Consider the following 19,483-nt stretch of genomic DNA (forward strand, 5'->3'; position numbering starts at 1 on the left):
AATCACGCTTGTACGTTCACGTCTTTAACTCAGATTTAAAATGAGCACAGAGAAACTTTCCTCTTTCGGCAGATTAATGTGAAAACACCCTCCTGGTGTCAAACTCTTCTGCACAGTGAAGGTCAAACATCCGTGTGAAGTAACATATTTTTGTGCGGAGGTGGACTTTAAAGTTGCTGCCATGAGAATAAAGTGCAGGGTGTGTCTGTTGACTGATCACATGAGGACAATAATGTAACAGTCTTAATCATCATGCAGCTTGCTGTTGGTTTTCTATCATACCAGATAACAACATTCACTTTGCATACTGTAATCACTCATTAGATGGCTAGAATGACAAAAATCAGGGCTTTAACGGATTGTACTGTACCTTTCTGATTTGATCCAACCCTGAGCAGCTGTCTGTGTTTTTCAAGGCTGATGAAGTAGAACAGGTCTCTCCATCTGTGCTGCACCAGTCGATGGGACAGACCCCAACCCCCAGGTCAACACAATGAGAAGGAAATCAACACAAATCCTGTTTACTACCCCCCTCACAATGTGATACAATAAACACACAACCCCCCTTTGCCCACAATGAACAACAGTACAATAGGGAGTTAAATGAAAGACAGCTTTGGTAGGCAGAAGGGATAAGTTTTTTGTTTTTGTTTGGTTTGTTGGTCATGGTTAGCACCTAGGTCCACTCACCTGGGAGATGATCAGCGGTGTGAAATAGTCAATACGTGTAAATTGATACCAGGGAATGACCCGATAAAGATCATGGTTGAGAGTGAGGTCAAACTCTGACAGTCGGCATCAAAATCCAGTGTTTAACATGTCAAGTGGGGCCACATGCCATCTGTTCACCTGTTGTTTACAGGCGAAGAACGATATAAGCAGCATTTAACAAAATGCCAAAGGAACACAAAGGTCAAATGTTGGACACATCCTCTCATAATCAGCCAGTTTATTAACACAAAAATGCTAAATGTAATCCTGTTGGTTTTTTTCTGCTTTAACAAGCAAATCCTCCCCCAGATACGTCTCTTATTGTGTAAATATAATGATACAAATTAGTGGTATATAAATGTAATTTCTAAGAGACATGGATGGATGTGATCCTGCTTCTCTCTTATCAGCCCTGATACACTCCACTGTTAATAAACAAAGCTACACACTCCCTGTAAAATAATCGGAAAATGAATGTGTAAACATATTTGTTTTCTTTTTTTATGCTCTGGTAGAAATGACAGTTAATGAAGTGCATGAATTCCTGAGTTCAAGGCTTAGTATGAAATTCCTCCACATTTTTGGTTATTTGGTTTATTGTAAATTACTGGATTGTTGTGTGACAGTGTAAAATGATCTTCTTGTAGCAATGGTTGACCTTCTGACGCCTGGATATCAGGGATGCATGGTGATGCTGTGCGATAGGGGACCTTCTTATTATAATCAGAGGTTAAGATTTTTAAAAACATTTTCTCTATGTGTATGCCTCGATCATCACCAGGGATGTTATTCTTTAGCTTGAACCTGCATATAAAAAAGCATTTTATTGTGATGATTATGGTTTGTATGAACACCATAACCCAAATAATGTAAATAAGAGAAAAATATAGTAATAGTTCCCAGTGTTGGGAAGCAGTGAACTACATGTACTTAAACTAGTTTAAAGGGACGGTTCACCCCAAAATATATATTACATGAAATGTATATTTTCCCTCTTACCTGTGGTGCTAATTATCAATCTAGATCTTTTTGGGGTGAGTTGCCCAGTGTTATCAGCCGTAGAAATGGATTCACTCAGCTTTTTTCTCCAGTTATCACGACCCGGTTACTCAAGATAATCCACAGACGCGGTTGTGAGCAGTTTCATGTGGGAACTATTTCTTTCCGCAGAACTTCACCCGCCAACCATATCACCACGCTTAAGGAAGCACACTCATGGTGCTGGCATGTAAAGCGGTGTTAAGAGGTCATGGTCATTTCCATATTTTTGTGAGATTGTGTTGAGTTTTCTCTGTTGTCATTAAAGCTGCAAACAATTCCAGAGCAGTTTGAGGACTTGGCTTGAAAACTGGGATTCAAAATGAATTCTTAACTTGACTTGGCAGCAGAGATGTCTGAACAATCTCACCTCAAAGTTTATTTAGCTGTTCAGAGGCTTTTCAATGTTTAATTTAAAGTGTGACTGAATCTAATTTTCCACACCAGACGCCATAAATTATGTTCCCATTTGCATAAATTCACAACACCAAATGAAATCAGGCTATCCTCCTAAGGTGCTTAAATTAATTGACTGATTGAGCTGAAATCTAGGTGGGTTAGTAGCCAAACAGCCAAAGCTGATTATGAGATAACCAGACTGAGACATTTACATCACAATATCCATATAGTATTGCCTTAATCTATTAAAATGTTATTAGTGTGCATGTGAACCGAGTGATTTAAATGTAGGTTACACACATGTTTTCATTGTGTCCTCCACCTCCGTAACATTTCTCTCTATCGTTATCTCTTCCAGAACTCCTACGCTCTGTCTGCCCTGCTCTGTCAGGCTTTAAAAGTCTGCTTGATGTTTTTTCTTCTTTGCTCTTTGTCAGCTCTTTTACCTGTAATGTGGCAAAGTATTAATGTGTCATTCTGTGGTTTATAAAAAAAAAAAGATGGCCTGAAAGTGTTGAAAGAAACAGTAACTATGTACGGGTAACAATCCTAATTGACTGCATCAAAAGAGTTTAATTTTGATTGTCAGTTATCCTGCAGTTGATGTGGAGCTGCAGTGGTCTGACACCTCTTCACTATCTACTGTACTCCTATTAAAAGTATTCACCTCCTTTGGAAGTGTTCATGCTTATTGTTTTACAACATTGAATCAGAGTAGATTTAATGTAATCATCAGAAAAAAAACTTAAAATGTGGATCTTGTCAGTGATTTAAATTGATTACAAATATAAATACATGGTTGCATAAGTATTCACCACATTTAATAGGATGCCCCTAAATCATAATTAGTTCAATTGAGATCATACACATATACTATGTCAGGAAGGTCAGCAAAACCTACACCATGAAGACAAAGGAGCATGCCCCTAATATGGATCACACTCCTCATCTACTGACCCCAGTTAGAAACTGTTGTAAACTACATAAACAAGCGTGTTATCAGTCTGTCTGTTTACCTGTGCATGACAGCAGTTACCTGTGTGAAGCTGCTCAGACTCCGTTCACAAACCACCTGATGGAAATCTTCTTCTGTTTCTGCTGACTCTGCTCTGTGGCTGAGTGAAAATTTACGTTAGTCACTGTCAGCGTTTATCAGTGTAATAGATCTCTAACTCTGGTTCCCAGGCTGTGACAGGTTGTGATGCCCTGATGCAGGAGAGCAGGACGGAGTTTGACTGATGTGGGCTTTTAAAGACCAAAAGACAACTCTTACAGTTATGGCACTGGGCTGGCTGCCAAAGTAAATGTTTTAAGTTTTTATTTTGAAGAGGTTGTCACACCTAGACTTCACATTTATGGAGTATTACATATGTGTAATAACCCTGAGTAAAAATGCAATTATGTAAGTTATTATACATACAATGGGGGGTACATACAATGATACATTCAAATGTATCATTTTGTTTCTTAAATGGTGTTCATGTAGCCTACCTTCTTTTTGGGTTACAAATGTATTTGTTGGTTTAATAATGTAGAATGGCCCACTTCAAAATCATATTATATTACAGGATTATAATTAGTGATGCATTAATGTTTAAATCACGCAGCTGGTTTTACTTTATATAGGCCACATGTGTCAAACTCAAGGCCTGCGTGCCAAATCCGGCCCCTCGCAGATTATGATCCGGCCCACATATCAATTTAGGTTCACAATACATTTTGACCTACCTAGTTTTTGTCACACTCATTTTTGCCGAATAAAAAAAACCCAATTCTGACGTTTTTGCCACTTTTTCCAACATTTTTGTCACTTTTTCTGTCATTTTTGGGGGCTTCTTTTCTATGATGGCTGAGGAACTTTTTCCTGACTTCTTTAGGACTTTATGTCAACCAAACTGTAAGTGAGAAGACTATATGACACATCCAATAATACAGTCAAACATATTTTACTTTTTCGATTAAATAAAAGCCTATCAATAAACTAAACATGTCTGGCCCTTGATGTGATTCTTATTTTCCAGTGTGGCCCATAGTGAAGTTGAGTTTGACACCCCTGATATAAGCCTACTGCTTGGTAGCTTAACCTGTAATAATAGGCCTACATCAGATTTTGTTGATCTGCAAAGTAACTAAAGCTATATCAAATACATGTATTGGTGTAAACAGTCTATGTGTAAAATTAGTATCATTATATGCCTCCTAAAGTGGAGATTATGTTTATAAAGTATCATAAAATAGTAATTGGCTACTCAAGTATAGTACAAGTAGGCCTACCTCAAAATTGTAGGCGTACTTGAGTAAAGGTAGCCTAGCTACTTAGTAAATTCCCAAAAAACCCTAAAGCTAACCTGAACTGTAACTGTTAGGGTTTTAATAATTGCTTTAAATTTTAAAGTCTTAAATGTTCATAGCGCATTTCAAAAGTTAGCATAAAGCCATATTTAGCGTAATGTCACATTAGCATACATTTAGCAAACTTATGCTACTTATTTACTGTGTAAACTACATAGCCGAATAACTTAACTAATAACTAAAAACTATTTATTACAACATGATAATAGTGCGACGAAAACCGCTGGCACAGACTAATTGCCGGACTAATGATTCAAACTTGTTAATTAACTAATCACTAAAGTGGAAAAACGCCCGGGAAACCCCACTCCCCTCCAAAAAAAAACTCTCCATCAACTTGTACAGCTTGTGTCTGTCTGGGGACCAACTGTGTGTGTGTGTGTGTGTGTGTGTGTGTGTGTGTGTGTGTGTGTGTGTGTGTGTGTGTGTGTGTGTGTGTGTGTGTGTGAGGAAGAATACGCCCCTCGATGCAACGGATGGAGAAGAGCGTCCCCTCAAGTCATTTCCAACCCGGGATCTGAAGTGACGACATCTCATGCTCGGAGTTGTCACAGACGCCGCTTTACTTTCTCTGTGGATCTACTCAAGGATGAACTGAAAGTGATATTTTTTTATCTAACGGAGAGGAAGACACACTATCGGATCTATGAAAAAACCCACGTGGATTTGTATAACCATTTTAAACCAGAAGGAATGCATATTTTCTTTGTGAAACTAACTTTCTTGTTGTCGCTGATAGCACTAACACGAGGTGAGTGGCGCGGGGGGGATTCTTATTTCTGAGTAGTGTTCTTCATTAGTAAGATAAGAACATGTAGTTTGATAAGGATTTACTCTTTACAGTTTAGAGTAGAGTTTGTTTTTAACTTGTTGCATTCACTGCTTTGTCAACTGATGAACTGAAACTAAAGTAGCCTAACGTTATCGCAACTTTTTGGGACTCATCCTGCAGGTTTCCGAAGTTAACTGTTAATTTACATGAATCAAGCTTACCTGTATGATTTCATGCACCTGTTGGCATGATCCTAAACGCATCTTTTCTGCTCTCCTGTTTTGCAAATTGGATCAATTCATGCTTTTTACTTAAACCAAGGCAGCTGTTGAGCACTTGTCCAGCAAACACTTAACTTTTTCCACACTGGTATGTAAACGCATGCCTTTGCAGTTTGGATTCAGAGCAATGTGTGTGTGTTTTTTTTTTTTTATATTATAGCAAAGCTGTGTTACTCCACAAATGGCACATTCTTTTTTGGAACAGTTGCAGACAGGAGCATGCAACTGCCAAACGAGTGTCAAGTCCCCTTTTTTACCACAAAAACTGCTCTTTGAGGTGGCAAGAGTCACACCTAGACTTCACATTTATGGAGTGTTACATGTGTGTAATAACCCTGAGGAAAACAAATATTTGCTGCATCACATAGAGAGAAATAACTCCAGGTTCCTGGACTTGCTTAAAAGTTTCAGCAGGTGTGTTAAAACTCTCTATTCGCAGGTCTAAGATGCTCCATGCCCACGGAGTCGTGTTTGAACCAGGGGAGGTGTGTAGCAACTCCAGATGGCAATGGAGAGTGCAAGTAAGTTATGACATTTCTTATTCTCTTTAAGCGATAAATGGCGAGGTATACCTGCAGAGAAATGTGTCATTGTGGAATTTGACATGACTCCGATTTTTAGTTGACATGTGAGGGCTGTAAAGGGGGGCAAGTGCAATACCAGTGTTGCTATTTCTGGGAGGCAAATGGTGAGAGAGCTGAGACAGAAATGAGTGGACATTGATGAGGACAGGGGTCACTGTGAGAAAGAGAGAGAGAGAGAGAGAGAGTGTGTATTACTGCCACCACACTCTCCCCTCTGCAGCCAATCTCTCGCAGCCCTAAATCTTGCTTTTCTTTTCTTTCACGGATCGACAGCTGGGGTTGCCAGAAGCCCGGCGACCATTGTTCCTCCGCTGCGATTAATTCTGTGTGACTAATCTGGGTGAGGCTTCCCAGAGAGACCCTCAGACTCTGTCCTCCCCCAACACACACACACACACAACCCCTCCTCTCTCCTGGGATTGTGTCCCCTCCTCAATGGCCCTCAGTGCTCTCTCCTCCTCTCCCTCTCTCTCTCATTCCCCTGGACAGATGGCATTGGGTAGATGTTTTTTAACCTGCTAAGAAGTGAAAAACAAGTTCTACATTTAGTCTTTTTTTGTATTTGGAGATGTTTTCACTCCACATGTAAACCAATACACATGTAAACCAATAAGCACCAGCTTTGCCCAGAACTCTTTTACAACAAAAGCCTATTTTGCACTTGGCTCTATTTCCATCCTGGCATGAGCAGCACCAGCCGGTGTCACCTCGCTGTGGCAGAGCTCGGTGACCGGGGCGAACGATTGGGCCGGCCGGGTCACGGCTCCGAGACTGCAAGAACCAGGCAGCCACCTTGGCCCCCCGCCACATCTTAATTTGGTCTGGTTGTGTTATTCAACACACAATCACACACTCCCCCCTCCTCCCCACCTCCCCCAGCTCCTCATTGGGCCACAAAGCCATCATTGTGCCCCTGCACTGTTCTCCTCCTCAGACTTCTCCAATTAAACATGGAGATGGACATCCTCGCAGTTTTGAAAAGATTTGAGCGGGCACACAGGGCTTAGTTTGTGATGGTGTGTGTGTGTGTGTGCGTGTGTGTGTGTGTGTATAAAATATTGCTGTGTTAGTCGTCACTGTGCCACCAGAGGGCTGGGAAAAAGTTAGGTTCATCAAGTTCGGGCTGCAGAATGTTCATAGCAGAAACTTAGAGCTAAAATGCTATTTTGACTATTTTTTTCCCAATACTTTTAGACCTTTTTAGATGATGATTTGTGCACGTGCCCAAAACTGACACCCCAAATGGAAAAAGCTACTGTTCTTGATCCCCTTTGATTACAGTCATGAACCTGGTCTCTTCTAAAAGGTAACAAAAAGTCAGAATTAGTCAAAATGATACTGAACCAAATTTACAGAGAATGAGGTTTTCGATGTATAGTTTGTCAGTGAGCATTCAACCAGCTGCTGCTTGATTCGGTATGTGTGGAAGTGATTTTTGTTCTAAATTTGAGAAAATGTGTTTCTTCTGTTGCTGTGAGGTCAGCACTGGGATTCCTACTTTATCAGAGGAAGCTACGTGCTTAACTGTTACATAACTAAAGGGGAAATCCAGCTGTTGAGTATTGCACCTCCACAAATTAAATGCAGGCAGAGCTTGTGGTATTCAGAAGTGCTATTAGTCAAGCTAAAAATCCTGCTAGGATCCAGCCTAATACAAACAATAGCATCTTTATTTAGACCCTCCCTGGTAAAGTCTTTCAAGCTCCATGCCCCCAGTTTATCTTAAAAGTTTGCCATCTCAAGCCAAGATAACCCTGATGACATCCCCGGGAGTATTTTGTCAGAACCAAAGAAGACATTATACAATGATGAGCAGGGTTGCAAAAGCAAACTTACACACATTTAGACTTATCAGAGACTGCCTCCCGTTTCATGCTGCAAATACCTTCATGCAGGCTATGATCTTTTCACATCTAAGTTATTATGTAACCTCTTGGTCACAAGCAGCACCTACTATAACAAAGCCTCTTATGATAATATACAATCGAGCAATTCAAATTTTGGACAGGAAGCCGATAAGATCTCCTCATTGCCATGTTCTCAAGAAATTAAATGTTAAATTTTGACAATTTTATAAAATTTGCAAATCTTAAACTTGTATAAGTGCCTACATTGCCAGGCTCCCTCGGTGCTCAGTGAACTATTGGTTCCTCTTTGAGCTTTGGGTTCTGTATCGAGTGGTGCAGCCAACGGGAACTGTAAGATGCCCTTACATAAATCTTCATTAGGCCAATCAGCCTTCGGGGGATCAATATGTGGAATGGGTAACCTACTGAACTTAAAAATTTACCTGACTGGGATCAGTTTAAACTTCTTCTGAAACTGTTTTTGAAGAGGGAGCAGTCATGTACAGTAGTCATGAATAATCTGGTGCTCCTCTTGTATGGTAATGTATTATATTAGCCTGTGTTGTGTAGTGTCTGTATTTCCTTATGAGTTTTTGCATTTTAAGTTATGTATCTATTTGAGTTGATTTTGTGTTCTTTACTGTCTTTTATGCAAGTGCTGAGTTATTGTATTTTTAAAAAGGGTCCATCTAGGGACTTGCATTGTAAATTAGCTTAGGCTATGAACGCTGTGCTTTGTGGCATTGGTCTGTGCTACATACTTGTCCCTATACAAATAAACATACACAAAACTGTTTTCACAGGCTGAATACTTTACTAGGTGATTTTACTAGGGCTCTACCAGTAACCCAGGTTTACTCACGTCTCTCCACCAGGGTTAATTGGGTTAAAGTTTAAGTGTAAATTGATATATTTCTTTTTATCAGTTTATTGTTTCTAATATCATGCTTGGCCTGGTGAAGGATAAGAGAGTTTTTTTTTCCCCGAGCCTCACTTCATTCTTGACAGAATTTCGATTGGGTTTCTCCTCAATCAAGAAGCTGTCGCGCTTGAACTCGAGTGTTAATGTCGAGGTCAAGCAAGTGGGATTGGATGCTTCAGTTTTATATAGTCTGACAGAGATGCCTACTTGACATGCCATACCATAAATACCATCTCCTCTTCATATCTGGCCTGCCTGGCCTTGTGAGATTCTGACTGAAGTTTATCTCCAAAGAGCTTTGAGGAGGCCTCTCATTTACGGCAGAGGCTTGGCAGCAGGGGAGAGCAGTGACAGAGCCGAGTCAATCCAGACCAGGAAAAATAACTACCAAATTCCAGTGGCACAATGGCCAGAATCAAAGCAGCAGAGCTTCTCTCTGCCCGGGGAGATGAGAGATGTCGGGCGAGGAAGGACGCTGCTGAGAGATCACAAACCTTCATCATCAGTTAGCCAGCGTGATGATTTCTGACAGCCTGTTGATTGCAGGGAGTCACGTGATTTAGGATTTAGGTTCTCGTAGTAGATGAAGGATGTGTTTGGATTAGGCCAGGCTGGAAAACAATTGGCTAAATGTTTGGTCCTGACATATTGTCACTTATACTCATGTTGCATTATTGTTACGGCTGAGTAGTGTTTATTTTTATTTTTTTATATATTAATGCCAGTAGGACCCCTGACCTCTTTTACAGTTTTACAGTTCCTACGTAAGTAAAATACACTTTCAATTAGCAAAGTTTCCTGATGTTTCTTCTTGGATCTGGAAATTCCCAATCAGTAGATAAGTAAACAAGACGTGTGCATCAGCCACAAATGCTTGACACAGCTTCCGATGCTTTATGTTAGAAATACATATTGGCCGATTATTAAAAAAGGTATTGAGGTTTGATACTCATCGCTACAGTCAATATTGTTCTGACAAACATGGCTAAAATAACCTGTGCTTACCAACTTTCCCTCACCTCTGATTCTTCCTGTTAGTGCTTATTTTGTAGTTTTGTGTAGATTATAAGTGACAGTCATTGTCATTGACATATGTTTCTTTTTTTGTTGTTGAAATGAGTACAGAATATTGATGTGATGGATGTGTTGAAATGGATAATTTGGGGGGATTGCAGTGTGGATGGCAAACCTTTAAGATCGAAAAATGTGAGAACTTTAATCCTGTAATCATGATTTTCAGATTTTTCTCGGTTTGCATTAGATAACAGAGTCTTTAATTCCCTGATGGTATGTGCAGCGACTGCTACAGTAGACACCCACTTCAATGAAAGTAAGCCCTTGTCTCTCCGGTTCTGGGGATTCCTTAATGGCACCTCTGTTCACTCCGGTCAGATGAGTCTATCTCAGCCCCCCCACACACACATTAATACTACCCCCTCCCATGCATCCATTCAGAGTCAGGAAACAGCCTCGGAGTGGCCCGAGGGAAGAAAAGGTGGCGTATCTGATCTTATCATCATACAACGAGAAACACACAGTGCGATGCTTTAATATGGCCGCTGCCGCCGGTGTTGGGTTCCCTTTGGCAGGAGTTTGGCTGGTGAAAGGGCTGGTCGTCAGAGTGTTCTGGCCGAATGAAGTGACTTGGTGGTGGGGAACCTCAGCGCAGAGGATTAGTGATATTTGAGCCTCCCTGGTTGGCATATGCCAAGACAAATCATATAAACTTTGATCGCAGGCTGGGAGGACTGACAGCATGTTTGTGTTTGAGACAAAGACACAGGGCATGCTCTTAACCACACTTCCTCATTTCTTTTTTTCTTCCTTTTAGCCAGACCATCTGTCTGGGTTATAGTCTAACAACTAGGAGGGACGTGCACTCACCCACACTGCAGCATGCTTCATAATACCCATGATTACTTGTGGTTTTGCCCATTGAGCTCCACACAGGGACAGATCAACTTTGTCTGCCAGGTGTGCTTTTAGCTTTCAGTCACTGATACTCAGTGACTCACTCACTCACTCACTCACTCAAAGAATATTTCGGAGAATGGAGTGTAATGCCTTTGTGGTGAAACCTAACACAAATACATGATATTTTTAGATTAGTGACTTACACTTCCCAAGGATCATTATCTCTGAAGTTTGAATGCTTTACAACTCCAGAACTTGCTTGAGAATCATTATGTTGATCTGCTACAGTATCTAGCTACAATGTGCACAGGTCGCTAACACTAGATGGCTTATTATGCAAAAGACTTTCCAATTCTTTTGGTTATTTTGAGCAGCTAAAACACACAATTCTGCTAACTTTTTAGGTATCAAAATGATAACTAACACCCTAAGCACCCTATCTGATTGATGTAGGCCAATTTGGCGCAGGGAGGATGCAGTGATGGGATATTTTGGAAAGCTCTGGCTCAGACCTTAAAGTTGCCGTGTACAGTGAGTGTCTGGTTTCACTGTCAGCTACACCTTCAGACATCCGTAAAGCCTTTAAGTGGTTCCCAGCCTCGTAAAGTAGGCAGTGGCAGAAGTCATTAGAGCTGCTATGATTCTCAAGACATTCATATACACACACACACACACACACACACACACACACACACACACACACACACACACACACACACACACACACACACACACACACACACACACACACACACACACACACACAGATCCACAGTCCAAGTTGTTGGTCCCTTGAGGGGCAGGCTCTTTCCCATGGGCTGCGTCCATAACGCTCCCAAATAAACAGGGTCTCTAATGAAGGCTGCCAGATGTGGGCTGGCCAGGTCAGCTCTCCTGTACGATTAGAGAGGAAGGAAAAGAAGGATGGATATAAGGAGAGGGAAAGAGGGGCAGCGTTTCCCCTGTAATTTCTGTAGCCAGTGGGGATTTGGTGGTAACTTTGGTTTCAGTTCCACAACAAACAACCTTGTTTTTTGTGCCAGCTTTGGTTTTAGTGGAAGAGCTATTTTTATTTCACTAGACTTGATTTCTGCGATTGAAGCTGAATTTAAGTGTGCATTTCAGTGTTGACTTCTTTTCAACCAGTGGTGGCAGAGTTGTCACAGTGGTTAGCCACTATATGCTGCTGGGAAAACACAAGAGAGGGCAGAAAAGAGAGGGAAGTGTTGGTGGAAAGGAGAGTAGGAGAGAGGCCCCCCTTGGGTAATGCTTTAAAAACAGATCAGACAAGACTAAAGGGGACTTAGAACCAGGCACAGAACCAAACAGCCAGGAAATGAGAATGGGTGTTGGGGAGGCGGGAGGGATGAGGGGAGGGGGGCAAACGGTACAAACATGCTCCACTAACACAGTTTGACTCCAGACTGGGAGCTCTGTGTCACTGAACGAGACACCTGAGAGAAAGAGCACAGCTCTAGTTTACATGTATTACAACTTGTCTTTCAGTATATACAGTACATATTTTTTGCCATCCTCTATGCAATGAACAAAGTCTGAAAAGAGAACGCAAAAGCAAAAAAAAAAGTATTACCAAAACCCACTATACTTTACTGATGGACTCCATTAATTGATTATTGGTTGGTCTATTAAATAGTGAAAAATTTCCGCCACAGTTTCCTAAAGATTAAGATGATGTCTTCAGATACTTTTTTTTTGATCAGACCAACTAAAAACATTTAAAGATATTCAATTGACAGTGCTATTAACACAACAAATCAACATATCCTCACACAGATAGCAGAGAAAGAAACTGGAAGCAGTGACTGTTTGGCAATTTTTAACAGAATTTATTTTAAATCGTTGTCAATTAATTTTTTTTAGATCAATTAATTAATTAGTTCCTATTTCATCTTTGACCTGCATCACTTACCGTAGCTGTGGATGCACACAGTTTCCCTTTGCTTTCAAAGGTTTACTTATTTTTGGTGTTTTCACTTTAAGTTTTATCTCCAAATAAAGTGGTTTGGATAATCTGGTTAATCCCTTGGTTTGCTCGTTTGTTGCCGTATCAGACTTTGTTGTAGAGATTTCACCGTGTTCCCAGACCTTAGCAGTTACTTTGGCGAGTACAGTGTTATCAGAAACAATATAATGATTTCTAAAACCATGACAATATGATCCAAGTTGTAATAAAACAGGTTTAGTTATCTTCTGTTATATTTTGCTCAAATATAGGAGAATATGAATAAACAAAGAATACATGTCATTTACAGAAATGGAACCAGACACTGATTGTGTCTCCCACAGAGCTTTACATGGCACAATAATTGAATAAATGCACAACCTAATTCACTAAGCTTCTTAAAATGGATACAGATTGGGGTCTGTACAGCTGCCAAAATCTGTGTACTCACTCTAGGTTTTTATTTGTATACAGTGCACATCTGTAGCCTACATATTACGTTCAAAGCCTCCGTCCCCGTCTGTGTGTGACCTCAGAAAGATGGCAGATGGCAGATTGGCCCGACACTGAGGAAAGCCCCTCCAGAGTGATGCCTGGCCAAGGGTCAGATGTCACCACAACATCTGCTGTAGGCTCGAGCCTCCGCCCGGGCCTGTTATGCATCTCATCAGTGTCGCGGACCTGTTGCCACGGGCTACTGCGGCAGCAATAGAAGAAGATGTGGCCCAGAAGTGAGCGCAGAGGAGAACAATGAGGGCTACTGGGCAGGGATGACAGAAAAGATAATAACAGTATCAGCCTTACCGCAGAGATAATTCCACTGCTGTCCTGCAGTTATACGATACCCCCCAAACACCTGATATTTGCTCAGCTTCTGATTTGTGCCCCTCTTTTCATGTCTTCTTTATTTACTTTGCCAGCAGCCCAGTTTACCTGCTGCTGTTGAGATTATCCCGCCCGCCAGGCCAGCAGATTTCTCTTGTTGAAGCAGCTGCTTTTCTCTGTTTTGATTACAGCCAAGACTCCATAAAAGACTCGTTAATATCTTTTGTCTCCCCCCCCTCCCTTTTTTTTATAAGTTTGTGCTCTCATTGTGGCAGTTAAGCTTGCTGCCTGTAAAAGCTGTTTTGTGCTGAGTGCGTATTTGACGGGCTCTTGCCAAGTTAAAGAGCAAACTGTTAGCATTCTTTGCCTAGCGTGTGCTACAGTTGACTTAAGTCAACTGTAGCACACTGCTTGCACCTCAGCCAGAGTGTGTTTGCATAGTGCGTCCACGTGCACCGAGGTAAGGGTGCAGAGGCTCTATCTGTTTGTCTTTTAGGCCTTGGTGTTAGACGCTGGGCTGTTTTGCGAGGGAAGATGCCAGGTTTCAAAGCTGGTGCGAGTTTTTTCAAGGAACCATAAAGTAAGGCTGCCAGCGATCCTCGGGTTAAGAATCAGGACAGGAGACTCTTTAGAGTAAACACCAGCATTCCTTCTGAACTGGCAACCCCTGTCTGTCTTTCTCCCCTTAAAAATCCAAACCAAACCCGTTCCAGTTTCCTTTCTTTCAGACTCTATTGTTTGTCCTGCTGCTTGTGTGTGTTCTGGATTTTAGGCTTTTCTTTTGCCTTACGCTTGGCCTTCAACATCGCAGATCACTAAAACGTTGCAGAGCAGCTTGGAGTAACTTGGATGAAAGTGTTAGGGGGAGTGAGCAGTAGTCAGTTGAGACTTGTAAATCCTAATGTGGTGTCTTACAAATGAAAAGGAATGAGTGGGGGAGTGGGGGGGGGCAGTGAAGGAGAAGCGCAGGGTTTGGAGGGAAAGAAGCTGCACAGAGGGGAGCGAGCGGATGCCAGCGACCATACGACTTTGAACAGAGGAAGTGATACCGATAATGTAAAAAAAATTGGAAAATTCAGGGATGAGCCATATATAATGAAAGACGATTAAGAGAAAGATTTTTTTGGAGACAGAGAGGAGGGGAAGGAGAGGAAAGAGTGTAACAGCTGAATACGCCCAGCCTGTGGTCAACTCTGAATGAAAAACAATGGGCCCACTCATCCCCCACTCTCTCTCTCCCTCTCCCTCTCTCTTCTCTTCTTCACTCGCTCTTCACTTCTCTGCTAAATAGTGAAGGGATGTGTGTGTGTGTGTGTGTGTGTGTGTGACATCCATTTGGACGTTTTTTTTTTATACCATAACTGTAAAAAAAACAACATCCAAATGGATGTCACATTCTTGCTGCAAAACAAATGAACTGAACATGTTTTTAACACCAGTCAGCTTGATTCTTCAAATGTATTCACTTATAATCATTTTTATTTGTTTCTAAATTGATTTTGTATACTTATTAAATATCCTTCTTTCCGCCCGATTTACAGATTAATTCAGTAGTATTTAAAATAAAACAACCCTCAAAATGACTTATTCAGACTAATTCACAAGTTAATAAGCTTATTTTCTTTTGCAGTGCATGGCCCTTGACTCCGTCTAGGCTTGAGGACAGTAGTAGGATGGGGTGCCATGCAGAGGAAGCAGGCAGAGTGCTGGGATACGGGAGGTGTGGGAGGAGGAGGAGGAGGAGGAGGAGGGGGTGAATGGCAGCAGCTGCCGTCTCCTCATTAACATGCGCACCTGCTCCCTGCGGCCTTTTTCCAGCGAGCTCGTGTGGCGCCTCACGACCTCAGCACCCGCCACTGCTGGGACTTAACTGGACTGGCCTTCTAGCAGCCAGATCTGCTGCATGCAGAAAGTGGAACTGCAATAGGGTATCTAGAGTAACAGTGTCCCTAGTTTCTGGAAGTTAAAGTCTGAATTTGGAAAAACAGCAGCCTGCAAAGTTGCGTACAGCTTCATTGTCATATCAACTACAATAATAAGACAAAAAGAACTGGATTACAAAGTAGACAGGCATCTCATTAAATCAGGATTGTATGCAAAGGCAAAATTTCTGGTACGTCTGGTGGGTTGTTTTAAATTGCCTTTCAGCTCAATAATCAAATCTTGTTAGATATAACTTTATTGTCAATACAAGTACTGAGACAATGAAATACATTTAGCTTCTAATCATAAGTCCAAAAAGCAGTGTTGTAGTTTTTGGTCGGACTTTCTCCTTGTCTGAATTAAGGGCCTAATGATAGAGGGTCTTATATGTTTCAGATTGTAAAGACCTTTGAGGCAAATTAATGTAATTTGACAATTCACTTGACTGTGTGATTTTGTGAGAAAGCACGTCTGGGATTTTTTATGTGCATGGAAAAAATGTGACTTTCAACTTCTGGCATAACTGCTGGTTTGGCCTTAATGCTACAATGATCCCAGGCTAAATGACTCTCAGCTAAGGTACCACTCTCCGCTATCTACGTAGTGACATGCCACCAGTCACTACTACTGTTTGTGCAGCGGGCAGCCTAGCATGTGATGTTTTCTTTTCCTTACCACGGTCCTAAGGCTGCCTAATCCCCTGAGAGGGAGACCCTGTCTAAACACACGCCTGTCCCTACAACCCTGTCCCTAAACCCACGGCTCGGCCTCACACACACACACACACACACACACACACACACACACACACACACACACACACACACACTGGACCCCCTGGGAATGTTTGGGGACGTGGTCCTGCCAGCCCCTGCGGGCTAACAGACTTGCTGTCTCTGGTCAGGTATTTGTGAGTGACGGCGGGTTTTAATGTTGTGGGAAGGCCGCTTTGATGTCTGCAGGATGTTTTATGCACAATATTGTTTCTGCGTGAGACTAAAACACAACAGTATTCAAAGAGAACTGTTGATTTCTAGACATTCTAGACACATTCTCTGTGGGATTTTTTTTTTTGCAACGCAGGAATTCACTTTTCAGAAATCTTTCAGGTAGCGCCACAGTCTCTTCCGTTTCATCCTCTTCCCATAACTTGTCTATTGCTGGAGCGAATCCTCTCCGGGGAGGGAAGAATAACGGGCGGTGAGGTGGGGGGGCGCAGTGCTTTGAAGTTTCCATAAGGTTGGCTTGCAGCTCAAACACGGGCATAGATGCTGCCTTGTCCTCAGGATGAATGAGTGCTGACAAAAGGGTCAAAGCAAGCACATTTCAGCCCGAAGAGCCACTGAAGGGTGCCATGATGGCTTCTCTTCTTGTGTCTCGACTTTTGGAAAGGACGGATTAGGAACAAGAATTCCAGAATACTGCAGAATTGTTGTGTTCTTGTCTCCGGTGCTATTGAGTAGATGTTTTTTTTTTTTTTTTCATTTCTTTTTTTTTAATGACCAACCCTCCCTGGCCAGTGGCCACCCAGTGTTGTTGACAACAGTATTGAATCTCTGAAGGTGATGATTATGGGAATGTGGCGGTAGGGAGGGTCCAATGTGGCAGGTCTGAGGTGGTTGGTTTTGGTGTCAAATAAAGCCGCAAAAGGACCTTAATATTGAAACTATGAAGTGCTGACAGCTGGCAGTAGGGCTGGGCAATATGTCGACATTATATCGACAATAATATATATGAGGCTTTTAAAGGCTACATTACAGTAAAGTGATGTCTGAACTTATCAGACTTACTAGCTGTGTTATTATCTGCCTTCACCCACTTAGTCATTGTGTCCACATTATTGGTGATTATTTATCAAAACTCTCATTGTGTTAATATTGTGTGAAAGCACCAATAGTCAACCCTACAATATCCCCGCAATATCAACATTGATGTATTTGGTCAAAAATATCATGATATTTGATTTGATGGTCCATATCACCCAGCTCTAGTTGGCAGCGAATGCCTGATCAAACTCACAATCTTGTTTGCTTATACTTTAATAAGTTATTGACTGGTTTAAAAAAAGGAATTGTAAAACAAAACATAATAACATGAAATGTAAATCTAGGCAAAGTACTTGTAGGGCTGCTTGTGTACAGATACTTTTCTCAATAGGTAAGCTTGAGAGATGCTAGTGGTATGTGGATTTTGTAACCTTTTGACAGAGCCACACTAGCTGTTTCCCCCTGTTTCCAGTTTTTATACTATGCTAAGCTAACCAGTATTGAACTATTCCTTTTAATCAGATATTCGCAGATTCAAAACCTACAGTATTACTGGAGCATACCTTAAGTGCTAAAAAAAAAAAACCTAGAGAAAATCATATGAAGTAACTGGAACAAGGAAATATTTGCAATGTTTACATAATAAATGACTTAAACGGATTAAACAGATACAGATCCTGTGCATAATCTTCCTGTGCATGTGTACAAGAATGCACACTGTGTAGGTATAAGTGTTTGCATGCTCTGTGTGTGTGGCCCTCTTTGTTGAGCCATGCGTATCCTCAGGGGACACCCTTCAACTTCTCTCATTGTAATTGTAAATGTGTGAATGTGTCCCTGTGATCTGCAGCATATCTCTCTCTCTCTCTCTCTCTCTCTCTCTCTCTCTCTCTCTCTCTCTCTGGGAACTTGTTCTCTGGGGTCCAAGCGGCGTTTATGACTCAGAAACAACCTGTGAGAAACTTCACAGGAGTTTGTCCCCCCCCTCCCTCTGTTCAGTTTTACTGCCTGAAACACATTGTTGGCGGGGGGTGACGGCAGAAAGACCTATGGCCCGTTTATAGCATAGTTTCTCATGGTTGTGTTGCCGTGTTGTAAAAACAGCAGGGACAGGACCATCGTTTAAGAGACTTGGGTAGTTAGTCCTATTGGTTACCCAAGCAGCTGATTTATAAGCACAGTAGCACACAAAGGGATGACCCTTGCTAGTCCGGTGTGTTGTCTTACCCTTGTGAACTCTTCAATACGTGCTGAGCTGAAAAAGATTGGATGGACAAAAATAGTGTTTGGGAATTTCTTTTGACCAATTCCACTCTTTGTTATGCTGATTTTTAATGAGGAAATAAATAAAGAAGGGACATTTATTAGTAGACCAGTATATCTTGCAGAAAGAAGGTTTTTATCAGATGATTAGTAAATTGTTTGTATTCATGATATACTGGTGGTTCTATATAATCCTTTGTTTGATAAATAATTACATGAATGTGGCCAAAGTTCAACATTTTAAACCAGTTGTTCTTTTATTAATCAAGCCAGCATGAGAAAGTAAATGTCATTTATAGATGCCTTTTCGTTGTGGGTATGTTAAATGGTGAGCTGTGCTTATTTTAACCCAAATACTGTTTTTTTGTGGGATCAAGTAGTTGCACAATAGTTATTTTAGTCTTTTAGATATTCTTATAAATAAGACAATCTTCAAATAAGATGCATATCACAGTATGCAGAAGTCATGTATCCCCCTTATAGATGCAGCCTTTTCATTCCTCACCTGTCAGGGGCTGCTGATGTTGTTGCTGACCTCTCTACCTGTGTTTTCTCAGGTGCCTGGATGGAAACGTAGGAAGCAGGTGCCAGTTTTCTGACCCGTGCACCTCCTCGCCATGCATGAACGGCGGCACTTGTCGCGCCGTGTCCAAGGGGAACACTGTGGACTTCAGCTGCACCTGCAGACTGGGCTTCACCGACCGCCGCTGCGTGACACCCATCAACAATGTCTGTATCAGCTCGCCATGTCGCAACGGAGGCACCTGCGAGCTGGAGACTCTCCAGACGTACAAGTGCCGCTGCCCACCTGGATGGTCAGGTAACACGCAACAGGATTGTGATAGTAGAGCGGTGGTTTCTAACTTTCTAACTATCTGAGGGGTTGCAAGATGATAAACATGAAAAATGAAAAATCATAGAAC

The 19,483-nt window shown here is 41.6% G+C and overlaps 1 protein-coding gene across 2 annotated transcripts in view; it reads left to right on the top strand.

Moving 5' to 3' along the window:
- The first annotated feature begins 5,008 nt into the window (after positions 1–5,008).
- LOC120560594 (neurogenic locus notch homolog protein 1-like) overlaps positions 5,009–19,483 on the top strand; it is a 46,279-nt gene continuing 31,804 nt past the window's right edge. For both annotated transcript variants that reach the window (XM_039803258.1, XM_039803259.1), the window contains exons 1-3: positions 5,009–5,251; positions 5,993–6,074; positions 19,118–19,380. In XM_039803258.1, the coding sequence (XP_039659192.1) occupies positions 5,194–5,251; positions 5,993–6,074; positions 19,118–19,380 (403 nt within the window). In that variant the 5' untranslated portion in view covers positions 5,009–5,193. The remainder of the gene's footprint in view (positions 5,252–5,992; positions 6,075–19,117; positions 19,381–19,483) is intronic.

The sequence above is a fragment of the Perca fluviatilis genome, chromosome 6, assembly GCF_010015445.1.
Source record: "Perca fluviatilis chromosome 6, GENO_Pfluv_1.0, whole genome shotgun sequence".
NCBI classification, from domain to species: domain Eukaryota; kingdom Metazoa; phylum Chordata; class Actinopteri; order Perciformes; family Percidae; genus Perca; species Perca fluviatilis.